The sequence below is a fragment of the Canis lupus genome, chromosome 21, assembly GCF_011100685.1.
Source record: "Canis lupus familiaris isolate Mischka breed German Shepherd chromosome 21, alternate assembly UU_Cfam_GSD_1.0, whole genome shotgun sequence".
NCBI classification, from domain to species: domain Eukaryota; kingdom Metazoa; phylum Chordata; class Mammalia; order Carnivora; family Canidae; genus Canis; species Canis lupus.
In genome coordinates this window covers 13,621,845-13,636,070 of record NC_049242.1, presented here as the reverse complement: position 1 = coordinate 13,636,070, position 14,226 = coordinate 13,621,845, and the positions used below count along the sequence as shown (strand labels likewise).

Below are 14,226 nucleotides of genomic sequence, written 5' to 3'. Positions count from 1 at the left end.
AAAACCAACCTTAGGGCAGCCCCGGTGGCGCAGCGGTTTGGCCCGGGATGTGATCCTGGAGACCCGGGATCGAGACCCGGGATCGAGTCCCACATCAGGCTCCCTGCATGGTGCCTGCTTCTCCCTCTGCCTGTGTCTCTGCCTCTCTCTCTCTCTAGCTGTGTCTCTATGAATAAATAAATAAAATCTTTAAAAAAAAAAAAAAACCCAACCTTAGTATTATTTTTGGGAGCAGCTAAAGGAAGAGCTATTTTAAATAAGAACTGATTAGAAAACGGAACTTCTATAAAACTTTCCTCTCCCTTTCCTCTCCTCGCTATCTGCCTCCTCTGAGTGTACTCTACTACTATTCTGCCTGAAGACAGTCATACCTGCCCCATCCCCCAATACCACAGAGAAAACTTGACACAACTTTTAACAACGTGGCTCATTTCATCCAGAATAAAATCTATACATGCACACTGACATCAGTAACAAATGGGACATTTACTAAGTGTTTACATCAAAATTAGACAGAAATACTAGTTAGAGACTTAGAAAACATTTGATTGGTGACACACAAAAATGGAAGATGATACTGCAGGCTTTCCATTCCGAGCCTATTCAGACAGCAGAATTCCTGGCCAGTCAGACCCCTGGAAAGTAGCAAATATGGCTGAACAAAGCTCAGCTATTTGCAGTGGTCACCGACAGAAGCCCTGAAGCCATCTTTTCTGTAAGGTAGGAGCATGTTCATCTGGCTGAGTGCTGTGGCCTCTCCAGAAAGTCTGTGACCCAGCCTCTGCCCAACACACAGGAGCCACACTTATCCTGAATGTAGAGATGTTTTTCTCTCCATTGAGTATTAAATAAGCATTCCCATCAGGACTCTCAACTCTCAGAATTTGGAAACATGTTTGTTGATGATGATGAACAAGAAAAGAGCCTTGAAATTATTTTAGTTCAAGGAGAAACTTATCCCATAAAAACCTCTTTTCCAGGGGTGTTTTGTTTGTGGAGAAAAAACTCCTAGTCTAACGTAAGGCCTCCTCCTAAATATGGACTCTCAAGCCACTGGTTAAGAAAAGGGTATTTTTAAGAAAATGTTCAATGATGATAGTAAGATATTAAGTCAAAAGCAAAAAACTAAGTTTGAAAACGATTTGGGACGAGTATAGCTGCCTTCTGCAGCTACTCATCTTATGTCTCTCTGCAACCGCTGCCAACTTGGTAGTTAAGTATTAAGATGGTGTGTGTATGTATAGGTGTATAACCTAATATATTAAGCATTCAACAGCTAGCTAATTTACCTCACTGGTTATACTGTGATTAAAGTTAATATGATCATGTGTTTTGTATTTTTTCCTTGCCCATGATTGTCTGGGCATCAGAAAGGGAAGCAGGAAATGTACTTCATGGAAGAAGACCATGCAGAAAAGTGGTCACCAGTCTACAATGCAGAGGGACAGAATTCCCTTTTCAGTTCATACATTGGAATAAACAACAGCAGGTCATAAAAAAGACCAGAAACCAAACACCTGACTCCCCTGTTAGCTTATCGACTTGAGCAAGTTCTTTTCCAGTTCTTGATTCCAATCTACAAAATGGGTAAAATGTAGGTATCACCTACCCAATAATTCTCAAAGTTGTTCCAACAACAGGATGACAATACTTCTAAAGTACCTTCATAAACATACAAAATAATAATAATAATGTAATTATAAAAGGAATAAACCATAGACCTGCCATTGAAGATCTGTTCAAACATGAGACCAATCAAAATCTGTGATAACATTAGGAAGTTAACTACAAAAGTACAATTTCCCAGTTTATATGAAAAGGGTTTAGAAAGAGTACAACTTAGAAACTAATAAAATTAACATAGTATATCAGATAAAGATGATTTCTTCCAATAATGCAGACTCTTATCGATGCCATCTTTAATCCCTCCATCATGTATCCTGAATCTTACTTACTACTATGAAACATGATACAGTAAGAGATGTCTCTGGCATCAATGTGCCAAATACAAAGCATTTTCTCCCTTAAACTTACCTGACTGAAGGTATCTGATCAAAAGACAAAAATAAACAATTTTAATTAAGTAGTTTAGTTTATCAATGAGAGTCTAGAAGGTAACAAAAGGTACAAAGATAAATCTTTTAGGAAATTAAAACAAATAAAATTTACATTTTATTAAATCAGCAAATATAATCACCTGGGTATATCTTTATTAGCAAAAAATAATGATACTGATGATAAAGAAAAAGGAGTAAGAAAACAAAATGCACCTCAGACCAGAATACCATAACAAAAGTTTTGTGGAAGCTGCATTTTATTTGAAAATCCACCCATTTTTGCTAACATACATTTTAATATTGTAAACAAAAATAGAATCTGCAGAGACAATGCAACAAGTATGCTTAAACTCATGTACAGAATTGCTTTCCTACAATGAACTGTCCTTCTTAAGGCCCCTCTCAACCAAAACGTTAAGATGTATTTACACAAAGCACCGATCAACAGTGCAGTTTAATTCTTCGTTAACTAAACTCTTGGCTAGACATTAACTTTAAAGATACTATTTCCCCTTATTTAAAAGGTACATGATCATAACATGGCATGAGCCAAATAAAAAGTTTCAAGGATTTGGTTCCCTTCCCTCCCCCCATAACACCTCCTAGAGTTTTACTGAAAAGAAGGAAAGTCTTGAAGTGAAAGCAATTCCTCACATTCATTTTGGAAAGGCCCTAATGTCAAATGGAAAATAATGACATGCCAAGCACAAAGCAGTAAAGTTCCTTCCCAATGCACTAATGCTGAATTTAAAATGTAGTGCTTTTCCTAGTCAGTGAACTGTTCCCTTGCAAAATCCTAGGCACAGAATTGACTATAAGGATTAATGCATTTATAATGCTTCCCTAAATCCCATAGAGACTGAGAATTCTTAAGCGATTCAGACCTATGGACTTGCCTTAAAATATTTAGTGCTCTGTATGTCAGCTGAAAAGCATTCTGAATCAGATTCGCTCTTAATGGATAAAAATCAAACATACTGTATACATCCATACTCATTTTCATAAGGAGGTCTGATACAATATTAATGTTACGTAAATTGATAATCATAAATAAATACAAATACTTAAGGAATGTCTACTGCAAACTGAATATATAATTTTTTAAAAAGAAAAGTTAATTTTAGTTATTGTTTCTGTATCTGTGAGGACTGGAGAAAAGAAAAATACTGCATAATTAAGAATTATGATTTTGATCCCCTCAAAAGAGTCCTGTTGCATTACAGTAAAGGACACAGCTCTTCTCTCCAGGCAGCTTTTCCAAATACAAATTTCACACTTTCCAAATAAGGGCTTTTCTTGGTAGGTTACTGATTATGGGTATTAATAAGAGTTGAAAGAACTGAAGGGTTAGTCACCAAAAAGATCTTAGTCTGAAATCATGGCAATTCTTGGCTTTATAAACTGTATTGATAACGTTCTCCTATAGACTAGTCCCAATTTCCTTCATGGGCCTTCACTGGGTTACTGTAGCATTCTAATGGAAGAAGAGAGTTTAAGAGACAGCAGTTTGGATTTTGCTGGAAGTAAGTATTTGCTGCTTGAGCACTCGTCTTTTTGGAATAATTCCATTCTCTTCCATCTAGTTACATAAACTGTATCTGGAAAAAAAAAAAAAAGGAACGTAAGTTCATTCACTGCCTTGTATTCTTCTCACAAATAAAAATGCTTTGTGGCTTTTCCCATTCAACTGGCCCAGAAATGTTTACATGTTTATCACAACCCTGATTACAAAATTAAGTCAGTATTATCAGCTCACCATGTGCCAGACCTCAATATTTGAAGCCTAGTTAGAGGGACTTCCAAATATATCTTTCTAATTACTAAAAACCAAGAGACAGGGGATGAAAGAAAATGAACAATTTTTCAATGAGAAGTTCAGAGCATCTCTTCATGAACACAAATATTCCGTGTGAAAATTTCATTTAGAAAAGCACAATTAAAAAAAAGAAAAACGAAAAAAAAAAAAAAACAAGAAAAGCACACTTTGACTTATTTCCAATGATATCATAAAATTAGAGATAATTAAGGGAAGAGTAATATTATACTTACTAAATCATTTCTTTACTAATATAAATAAAAATCTGAAAGATCTACAAAGGAATAGTTTTCAATAGGGCATCACTGTTTGCTCAGATACTTCACTCAGGATATCCCTGAAACTGTTCATCCAAAGACATTACTTAAGTAGAAGTGCTAATAAACTTGTCACATCCGAAGAGTACAAACTCTCAAAGATTTAGAAGTTCTATCTACCCTGGGGGCTAGAGCACCAAGAAGAACAAATCTCACTGCCTTCCAGCAAAGAGAGGCAGTGCAGATCAAACAGAGAATCCTTCTATCAAAAAGGGCAATAAAGTATTCGCTAGTCCTTAACTTTAAAAAAAAAGTCTGTTAGGGGAAAATGTTACAATTTTTAAATGAAAAGGCACATATGAATACGACACTTTAAAGAAACTGTTAAAATGAATTCTTCACAACTAATGTTCAGGGGCATTATGTTCAAACTAGAGATGCGCCTAGTCAAGCTCTAATCCAACATGTAGAATGGTGTTGTTCTTTGTACATCTTGTAAGACTGACAAAAACATCCAGTTAAGGGTAGTATCTGATCCCACCCATCTGCTGTGAGCAGTGGATGCTTATATGTAAACATGAGAGATGGTTGATTTCACACCTAATTATGTTAAAAGATATTTTCCAAAAGTTGTTTGTCCTTATGGCCTATTTTGATCTATTTTTATTCTTCACCTAAAGAATAGAGGAGAAGGAGGAAGAGTGAGAACCTAGAGTCCTTTAAAGAAACAAAGGAGAAGAGTGAACTGTGTTTAATATTTGATAAAATTTTAAAGTATTTAAGTCCCCATCTCCCCCAACAAGCAGCAATACCTAAAGTGATTTATAAGAAATCCTCCAAAGAGAGCTCTGCAAAAGGGTCCTTTCCTGAAGCTCTGTGAGGACTGTGACTGGAGGGGCTGGATGCTGCCGACAGCTGGGGGAAAAGAAGACAGAGAGAGGGAAAGAAAAAAAGATCTCTGAATGACAGAACATGAAAGCAGAAAATGTAATGAAAGAAGAAGTGGTTTTTGTTTTGTCATCTTTAATAAATATAAAGGCAGCTTTTGTAGAAAATGGAATTATTAAAACAAAAGTTTCAATCACATGTCAAGTTAAAGTATATCCAATGGCATGTGTTTTTCAGAAAACAAATTGTTTCTGAAATTCCAAAGGAATAAAATCTTTTACTCAAAAAGGCTGATACAAGCTGACCCACACTGAAGACTTCTATTGTGGATGGAGGGGAAGAGGGAAAGAAAGTGCATAATTGTGATTTTTTTTTTCTTTATAATTGAGGAAAGATGGGTTCCTGTGTCCAAAGAGCTGTATAGACTCTGACCTCCGTCCAGACCCAACACATCCACCTGTAATATTCTTTCCTTCCTTCCTCTAAGAGGTCTTGTCTTCTGCTCACACTTTTTCCACATGGAATTGTCTCCTGCCTGTTTCTCTGGACACACTGTGGCTGATGCATATACTCTGGGAGGTGAAAGTGACTTTAGAGGTCACCTGAATATAGGGAATACTCAAGATCATTGATTCTCTTTTCTACCGGATTACATTTGCTTGATTCTTGGAATTACATGCTATCATTTAATCTGAATATACAGTGAGGCAAATAGTTTATTAAACTCAGTAATGTATCTTTAAGAATTTCCTCAAAGAATGACAGTTCCTGAAGAATGATGTTCACTGATGTTCATTTTCATATGTGTATCTCCTTCACCAACCTACTTTGAATATTTCAAACCAAACACAAATCCTTTTCATTTGGAACAAACTTAATTTTTTTTCTCTCCCCTGCATAAGATTGCAGAGGCATGCAAGCACAGGGCTATTATGAAATGAGCTGTCCTTTTAGGGAAATTCAATTGAGTATTAAATCAAAGTTGACAAAATGGGAATAGTTTCAATTCTTTTTCCAACATTCAAATCCTGTAATGGATTTCAAGCCTCATAATCTATCTTTGGTGGTTCAAAGTGATTTCATTTCTACCTTTTTTTTTTTTTTTTTTAAAGAAAAGCACTGCAGAGAATGAATAGCCAGCCAGTGACTTTCAACAAAAATTACATCACAAATGTAATTTGTTGTGGATGACAAAATCAACTGAAAGGTTTAGAAGTCATCTTCAGTTATTTTAGTGGTTGAGACATTTTCCTATTCCATACCTTGTTCTCAGAAATAAAAGTCCAAAGACAACAGAAAGAAACAATGCAAAGGATGATGCACTTACACAGGCAGCTCCAGATGGGAGGATGGAGCAGCAGTCTGGGTTTGGGGATTCAAATAACAGCCAGGCAGAGACAGATTAAGGTGAAACTTAACTGGAAAGCTGTCTCCTCCTCACTTCAGAACCAACCATGGATGAGCATTCAGAAACAGAATGATTTTTAAGTAAAGTGATCAACAGTCAGTAAGTTGGAGGAAGTCTAGGATTAACTGTGTTTCTCTCCAAAACAGTATTTTTTCTCTTTCACTTGAAGTTCAAACACAAACACTGAAAATCCCTTATTGTGGATAGACTGCATCCAAAATCTCAAATCTCCTATGAAAGGCCCATACTAAAATATCTTAAAGTCCCATGTTTTCATAAGGACAGCAGTCTGAAGACCCAACAGTCCCAGAGGAAAATGCACGAAGAGTATGTCAAAGGAAACACTTCTATTCTCAAAGTGTGAGAGCATACTGCTAGAGAGAAGTCCTACAGACTTACAAATAATGTTAAAGAGGATCAATTTCCTTGGGAAGAAAAAAAGTGCCAGTTTCAAATACTTCCGCTCTCTTAAAATTGGTAAAATCCACATACGTTTTACATTTATAAATATGTAGCCAAATTAAAACGTGAAAACAAGACCTAATATCCCTATAATAATACTCATCAATACTCATATCAAGCACATGAAACCATGGCCCAGACTGGCTTAGCTGACTGCAGAGTGCTAAAGGCAGGGCCATGAAGCAGTCCTGGACCACCTATACCCACTTCTTCCCTGGCACCTGTACCAAAGCATAGGCATACCATGCACTGGTGAGGAAGGAGTCAGCTCTGAGAATAAAGACAAAGAAAAGGAAACACGCTGCAATAGCCCAATTACTGCTCAAGGAAAGTAGGAAGCACAAAAGATCATGAAGGAGCAACAGGATCCTGGTGGGTGAGAAGCAGCAAGACTGGAAGAGTCTACAAAAGTCACTTGCAAGTAGAAGAGCTGACCTTCTACTTATCATTCTGTGAGTAAATTAGAGACTATGTAGGGCTGCTAGTACTAGGTCTGTGTGACCCCCTTAAAAAAAATTCTACTATAAACATGCCATCACAAAAAGACGCAAAACATGGCAGGGGGCAAGGAGGGGGTTGGATTGGTGGGCCTGGGTGGCTCAGTCAGTCAAGCATCCAATTCTTGATATCTGCTCAGGTCTTGATCTCAAGGTGGTGAGTTCAAGCTCCGCATTGGGCTCCCACACTGGGCATGGAGCCTATTTAAAACAAAACCAAAAAAACCCCAGGAGTACTGCATAGGTCCATCAGTTGAGCCTTGAACTCGATTTTGGCTCAGGTCATTATCTCAGAGTAATGGGATTGAGCCCTGTGCTCAGTGCAGAGTTTGCTGAAGATTCTCTTCCTTTTCTATCCTCCCAGTCTCTCCTCTCACTCGAGCTCTTCCCCACCCCATAAACAAATAAATAATAAAATCTTTAAAAACAAAACAAAAAATGCCCTTTTACCCATTTATTTAAAATATTCTCTATACAAATGCCCACAGAATTAAAAAAAATTAGCACAGTTATTGTTCAAATTAAACTGACCTACAGCACAAGTGAATATGCTTTTTAAAGAAAGTAGTCAGTTTTACTCTAATACAGACATACTTAGTATTACTTTCTCACTTTATAGGAAAATAAAATATTGAGAAACAGTAGGAAAAGATCAACATATAAATAGAAATACTAAGATTTATAAGTAACTGATGATGGTAACTCTTAGCTGAAATTCCTCCATTCTTTCTCTCCACTCTAATCTTAGGAAAAAAAATGCTGAAAAATGTCGAGAAAGATTTTTTTTTGGTTGTAGCATATGTTTAATATAAGAAAGAGTACAGAAATCATAAGTTAACTTTAATAAGAGGCAAATATATTTAAAAGAAATTTTAAACAAGTAATTCTACTGCTACACCAAATGTTATAAAATAAAAATGGTTATTCCTTCATTAGACTCCTGTTCAGCACTAAAGAAAGAAAATTTCAGGTCAGAACAAGAAAATAAATACATACATAACAAATACATAAATACACAGCAGTCTCAAAGTGAGATTAGTGCAACTAAAAGCTTAAAGAAGAATAAAGAATTGGATATTTTAAGGATAAACTCCTGACCTATCACTGGCTGTGCTTAAAATTCTTGGAGAAGAAGCAACTTGGCCACATCTTTTCTTTCCATTTGAATTTTGCCTGCATAGCAAATATCAATGCTGTAGAGACTCACTTTGTCTTTGTTAGAGAAGCAAGGTCAACATCTTATGAGAAAAATGGATAAACTTCCTTTGTCTGGGTTGACAGAGTAGAGTTTTGTAGAAGGATGGCACTGAATCTAATCATGGCTCGTCTATAAACAGGGCTTATCTAGACTAAAATTTTGTATCTCCTTTTAAGACTGTCTTGAGGATTAAATAAAAATATACATAAAGCATCCTGTACATTGCCTGGCATATATTAGTAGCTCAAATACTAGTTCAAACTTCCCTATCTCCCACAGTCAAATGTTTATCTACTCTTATATAAGAGGCCCAGCTCAAATGTCATCAGATCTGTGGTGCCCTTGCTCTCCACTGTGTTCTCAACATTCTGTGTTTCTCTTATAATGCTTCTTATTCTGTCAGCAACTGGTCACTTGTGTGTCCATATTACACTCATCCTTGGGCTCCTCAGATGTAGGACACATATTTTACCTGTCTCTTGGTTCAGAAACTAGCAATGACTTACACATTCTAAGCATTTAGAATGTATAATATACATTCTAATTACATATATATAATATAATTATACTAAGCATTCTATAACATGTTAAAATGCTTTTTGGTGATAAAACAAGCTCTGTATAAAAATAAAAATGATCTCTAACGTAGGACATTAGAAGAAAATATTAGAACTACTCCCCTTATTTTTTACCTGTTTAACATTTCTATTTTTGTTTTTAAATATACCTAATAGTAGGAACATGTAACTTATAAATATATATTAGCTGTATGTACAAAGATACATGATTAAAAAATATTTTCCTAATAATGCTGTGCAATCAAAACACTTAAGAGACAGAAACATCAGTTATAAACTCAACACAGAGTCACAGAACATCAAAACAGGAAGTTGTTCTTGATGATGTTTAGAACATGGCCAGGATGATAATCGCACAATTAGATCCAGTTGCACAAGGACATAAATACAGTGTAGATAATGCTACTCCTCAGCTGTCTCTGTGAAGTACAGCTAAAAGAGAGATTTCCCTACTATTATATAAGGTAGCCTGCCCTGTAGGTTTAGTCTAGTGTCTCCGACAGCTGCTTGTTGGGTTTGTGTTTAACGTAACCCCATGTTGGGCTTCTCTCTATCAGTAACATCACAAAGTTATGCCAACATTACTCCCATCACTCTCAAAGCATTATTCATCTTAGGGACATCAGACAACTGCTACAGTCTATGATAACTTAAAACTGTTAACAAAGAAGCTATGAATTATTCCAAAATGGCATCTAAAGTCATCTCACTAGAATTATGGCAACCTAAATTGACAAAAGAGTTAAAACCAAATGGAATGAGGGAAATAGATTATAAGATTTCTTAAACTGATCAGAGAAAATATTATTAATTGGCCTAGCTAAAAATAAACATCTGTATATCAGAAGTGCTTCCAAGGATAAGAGAAGTCCTCTTCAAGTCCCACTTAATGGGTGGGAATTATGAACACGGACTCAACTTATCTGAAATAAAGTGTTCACTGCTGATTCCAACGACATATCAACTTAGTTCCTAAAAGCAAAGGAAATGAAAAGCTAAGACAAAGTAGTAATTAAATATATCAATAATACATCTCTTATTTGCCATTTACTGGAAATATGGCACTTCAGTTTGGTTAAAAAAAAAATTTTCCAAACTGTGTTCCATATGAGTTTGAGACTACCTGTTTTTACCTGATTTATATATTGGATTTCTATTAAAAATGTCTAAGGAGAGAATTGTAGACTTAGACATTTCAAGAAAGGCTTACCCTCCCCCTAAAACAGATTATTTACTCCAAATAAATATTTTAATTATTATAAACTAAAGTTTTATACTTCTGGCTAACACGACTTTCCACAAAGGTTGAGCCAATTAAAATGGTGCTGATACTGTCCTGAAGAATGACATGGCTTGGTTCCTGTAAATAATGTCCACAGTCTACCGTGTAAATAGATGATTCATGCCCTAAAACAGACCATGATCATCAGGGCTGCCCTGTCACCACCATGGCCTGCATCTATGTATTTACCTGATGTTGTCAGATAACAGAGTCATAATTAAGGTTTCAAAATAATGCAGTATGAATTATTTACAATCAAGAATATTTGTAATGCATGGAAAGAAATATAAACTATATTAGATTAGAATAAGTTAAATGAGAATTTGGGAATAGAGATGAGCACCGAAATTAAGGAAACCTTATATAATTTTCTACTAAAAACAAGTAAAAAGTTCCTTAAAATAATCAATAAAGAAAAACATTCCTAGGTCAGTTTCAAATATTTGTTATTTGATCCTTATAGCAACCTTATAAAGTACACAAGGTAAAATTACCATTAAAAGGGCTCTCATACAATGCCTGCTGTCTTTATAAGAGAGAAATGCCACATGAAGACAGACACAGGAGAACACCATGTGATAGAGGCAGAGACTGAAGTGCCTGAGCTGAAGACCAAAAAATGGGTCTTTCCCTCCGAGGAAGAAGAAAGGAAGTATCTTCCTCTAGAGGATTTGGAAGGAGCATGGCCCTAGAGACACACTGTTTTCAGATTTCTAGCCTCCTGAACTGTAGAATACATTTCTGTTTTAAGCCAACAAGTTTGTGGTATACTTGTTACAGGCAGCCCCAGCAAACTAACAGGAGACTCTAATGCAGGTGTGCTGAATCCAAGACAGGTGCTTTGTTTCCTCTTTAAAATCTATCCCAATTAATTCCAACTCAGCTAGAATTTATGGCTATATTTACATACAGAGAAATGTTAAAGAAAGACTAGATAAATCATTTTTTAAAAGAGACTTCCCTAGTAAATGTTAGAAAGTCAATACACCCCTGTGTTTGCTATCCACACAGTACTGTATATGATCATGGATATTCATCATGAAGGTTTTGAAGAACTTTATAGTCATTCAAGATTTAAGAATATGTTCTGGTATTGTTCAAGACAAGAAATTAGATGTCCTAAGCAAAAACCCACTAAAAAGGCCTTATTCTATAGGTTGTCTTATCAACACTGTCAGCAGATGGAACTCCTCAAATTTTTGTTTTGACTGATTCAGGTGTGCCCTGGGGACTACAGAACTGTCACCTATGGTACTAAATCCCAATTCTCAAAGTAAATTCCCTCATGGTCTTTTCTATGAGGCAAGGATAAATAAGCATAACACACTGCTGACAAGGCAAAAGGCTTTCATCACAGAAATCCAGCTGGGCAAATCAGCTGATAGAAGAGCATCGCCAACACCCACAACAAACACATCAGGAAAGTGGAAAGGAAAGTGGAAGGGAGAAGGGAGAAGGGGGAAGGGGGAAGGGAGAAGGGGGAAGGGGGAAAGGGGAAGGGGAAAGTGGGAAGTGGGAAGGGAAGGGGAAGAAACCGAACAGTAAAAAGAGCCACAAGCTCTGACACACAAGAAAGTCATTAAAAAGGCAATTTTTTGGTAAGACTTGAATTATTCCTATATCCAACAGTGTCCCTATTTAGAAGGGTAAAAGGCCTGCACAACAAGCCATTGTTTCCTTTCACACACTTAACTGATGTCAGACTTACTTAAAATCGGCTGTTATGAACAAAACATAGCAGCCATTTTGCATCTTTAGCCATATCCTCCCTAAATAAAACTGGTAACCCTCATTAAAAAAAAACAAAAACCCAATACCAATCAAGAAACCAACACAACTTCTAACAGCTTATTTTAAAAATTAAATACCCATATGTAACACTCTGGTTGTCATACTGCTTTTGGGAAAATAGATTGGTATGGGATCAGAGTGAGTTTCTCATATAAGGAAATGATAAGAACACAACTAACAACACCCACTCCTCCCAAGATCTTCAATATCTAAATTGCCTGGTAAACATCCACTAAAAGAATATTATTTCACATCATAATGACTTCAAAAGAAAACTGAAACTAACTAGGTTTAACTGTCTTCATGCTTTTAATAGCAAAGCTGCAGAATGCCATCCAGAATGAGTTTAACAAATTGGTCAGCAATGGACATTTCAATGTACACATCAATAAGTACCAGTAAGATTTATATAAAACACCATTAAGAGAAGGCATAAGAGTCCTTGTTCTCCTCTAGTTAACAGACAAACACACTCATAACAAGCCATCATACTGTGAGCAAAACTGGGAGGAAACATGAAAGATTAAAAAAAAAATCACTAACCTAGGGATCTAGTATTTTCCATGTAGTCAAACATCTAGGCAGATGCACTAATGTAGAACATATTTTTTTTTTAAAGCCACAATATTGGACATGAAACAGAAGAACCCAATCTCCATCTTTTTAAGCAACTGACAGTTACATAAGATATCCTAAAAATACAGAAGGAGCCAGCCCCAAAAATGAGAGAACAGGTTAAGTGTATAGGAAGTCATAATTTCAATACTATCCTATAGTCTATTAAAGACAATATCCTAAAGAACAGAGTAGTCTAGTCTGAGCTAACAGCCATCTGGAAGGTACTAGTTTTTTTTTTTTTAATTTTTAATTTTTATTTATTTATGATAGTCACAGAGAGAGGGAGAGAGAGGCAGAGACACAGGCAGAGGGAGAAGCAGGCTCCATGCACCAGGAGCCCGATGTGGGATTCGATCCCGGGCCTCCAGGATCGCGCCCTGAGCCAGAGGCAGGCGCTAAACCGCTGCACCACCCAGGGATCCCTGGAAGGTACTAGTTAACACTAATGCAGCACTTAGAGCAACCTAGATTTAATGTAGGACACAGAACACAATTGTTTGGAATGCCTCACTAAATGGCAAGAAGATAAACATATCTGGTAGGGCTGAGATACTCTCAAAAATATTAAAGTAAGCAAGCAAACAAGAGACCAGAAGATACAAGTTATGCCCTGGGTAATAGATCCCAAAAAGCACAAGAAGCAGGGAAAGATTTTTGGCAAAAGGTGTAGAATTGGGATTTGATTAAAATATTTTATTTTGATGGGATTTCATTTTACATTTAAATTATCATTTACTTCTATGTACAAATAGATGTTACTCTGTCCTCAAGGACAGAATTCATTTGAATTTCATTTGAATCCAAATGAAAAAAGGGAAGAAAATAAGAGAACTGAAAGGTTATTCTGGTTATAACTAGCATTTGAATGGGCAAAATTTATTCAAGGGACTGGCTCAGAATCCTTAAAAACTAGAGGATGAAAAAAATCTCACCTACTTCAAAGATAAACAGTTAAATTTTTAATTATTAAAAATATCCAATCAGGATGCCTAGGTGGCTCAGTGGTTGAGCATCTGCCTTTGGCCCAGGGCGTGATCCTGGAGTCCTGGGATAGAGTCCCATATCCAGCTTCCTGCCCGGAGCCTGTTTCTCCCTCTGCCTGTGTCTCTGCCTCTCTCTGTGTCTCTCATGAATAAATAAAATATTTTTAAAAATCCAATCATGATATTAAATGTATCTTCATTTCTTGGGTGACAGTCATCTAGTATTTTAGCTTACAGTAACTGTTAGCCAACAAATTAAACCAATTTTAAATATGGCTATAAATTATTACAATGGCTACAAGGAAGTGAAAAAGAGATCAATGAGGAACAATTGAGTTACACAATAGAAAAGGCAAGTTTTCAACCAGATTCACTTCTCTGACAATGTTCA

At 36.2% G+C, this 14,226-nt stretch overlaps 1 protein-coding gene across 15 annotated transcripts in view; it reads right to left on the bottom strand.

Moving 5' to 3' along the window:
- Window positions 1-2,159: 2,159 nt before the first annotated feature.
- Window positions 2,160-14,226, bottom strand: part of PICALM (phosphatidylinositol binding clathrin assembly protein) — a 102,344-nt gene continuing 90,277 nt past the window's right edge. For 14 of the 15 annotated variants that reach the window (XM_038568382.1, XM_038568383.1, XM_038568381.1 and 11 more), the window contains 2 exons: window positions 4,943-5,045; window positions 2,160-3,655 (listed from right to left, as the gene is read on the bottom strand). In XM_038568382.1, coding sequence (XP_038424310.1) covers window positions 4,953-5,045 — 93 coding nt within the window. In that variant the 3' untranslated portion in view covers window positions 2,160-3,655; window positions 4,943-4,952. The remainder of the gene's footprint in view (window positions 3,656-4,942; window positions 5,046-14,226) is intronic. The other variant, XM_038568385.1, reaches the window with a different exon arrangement.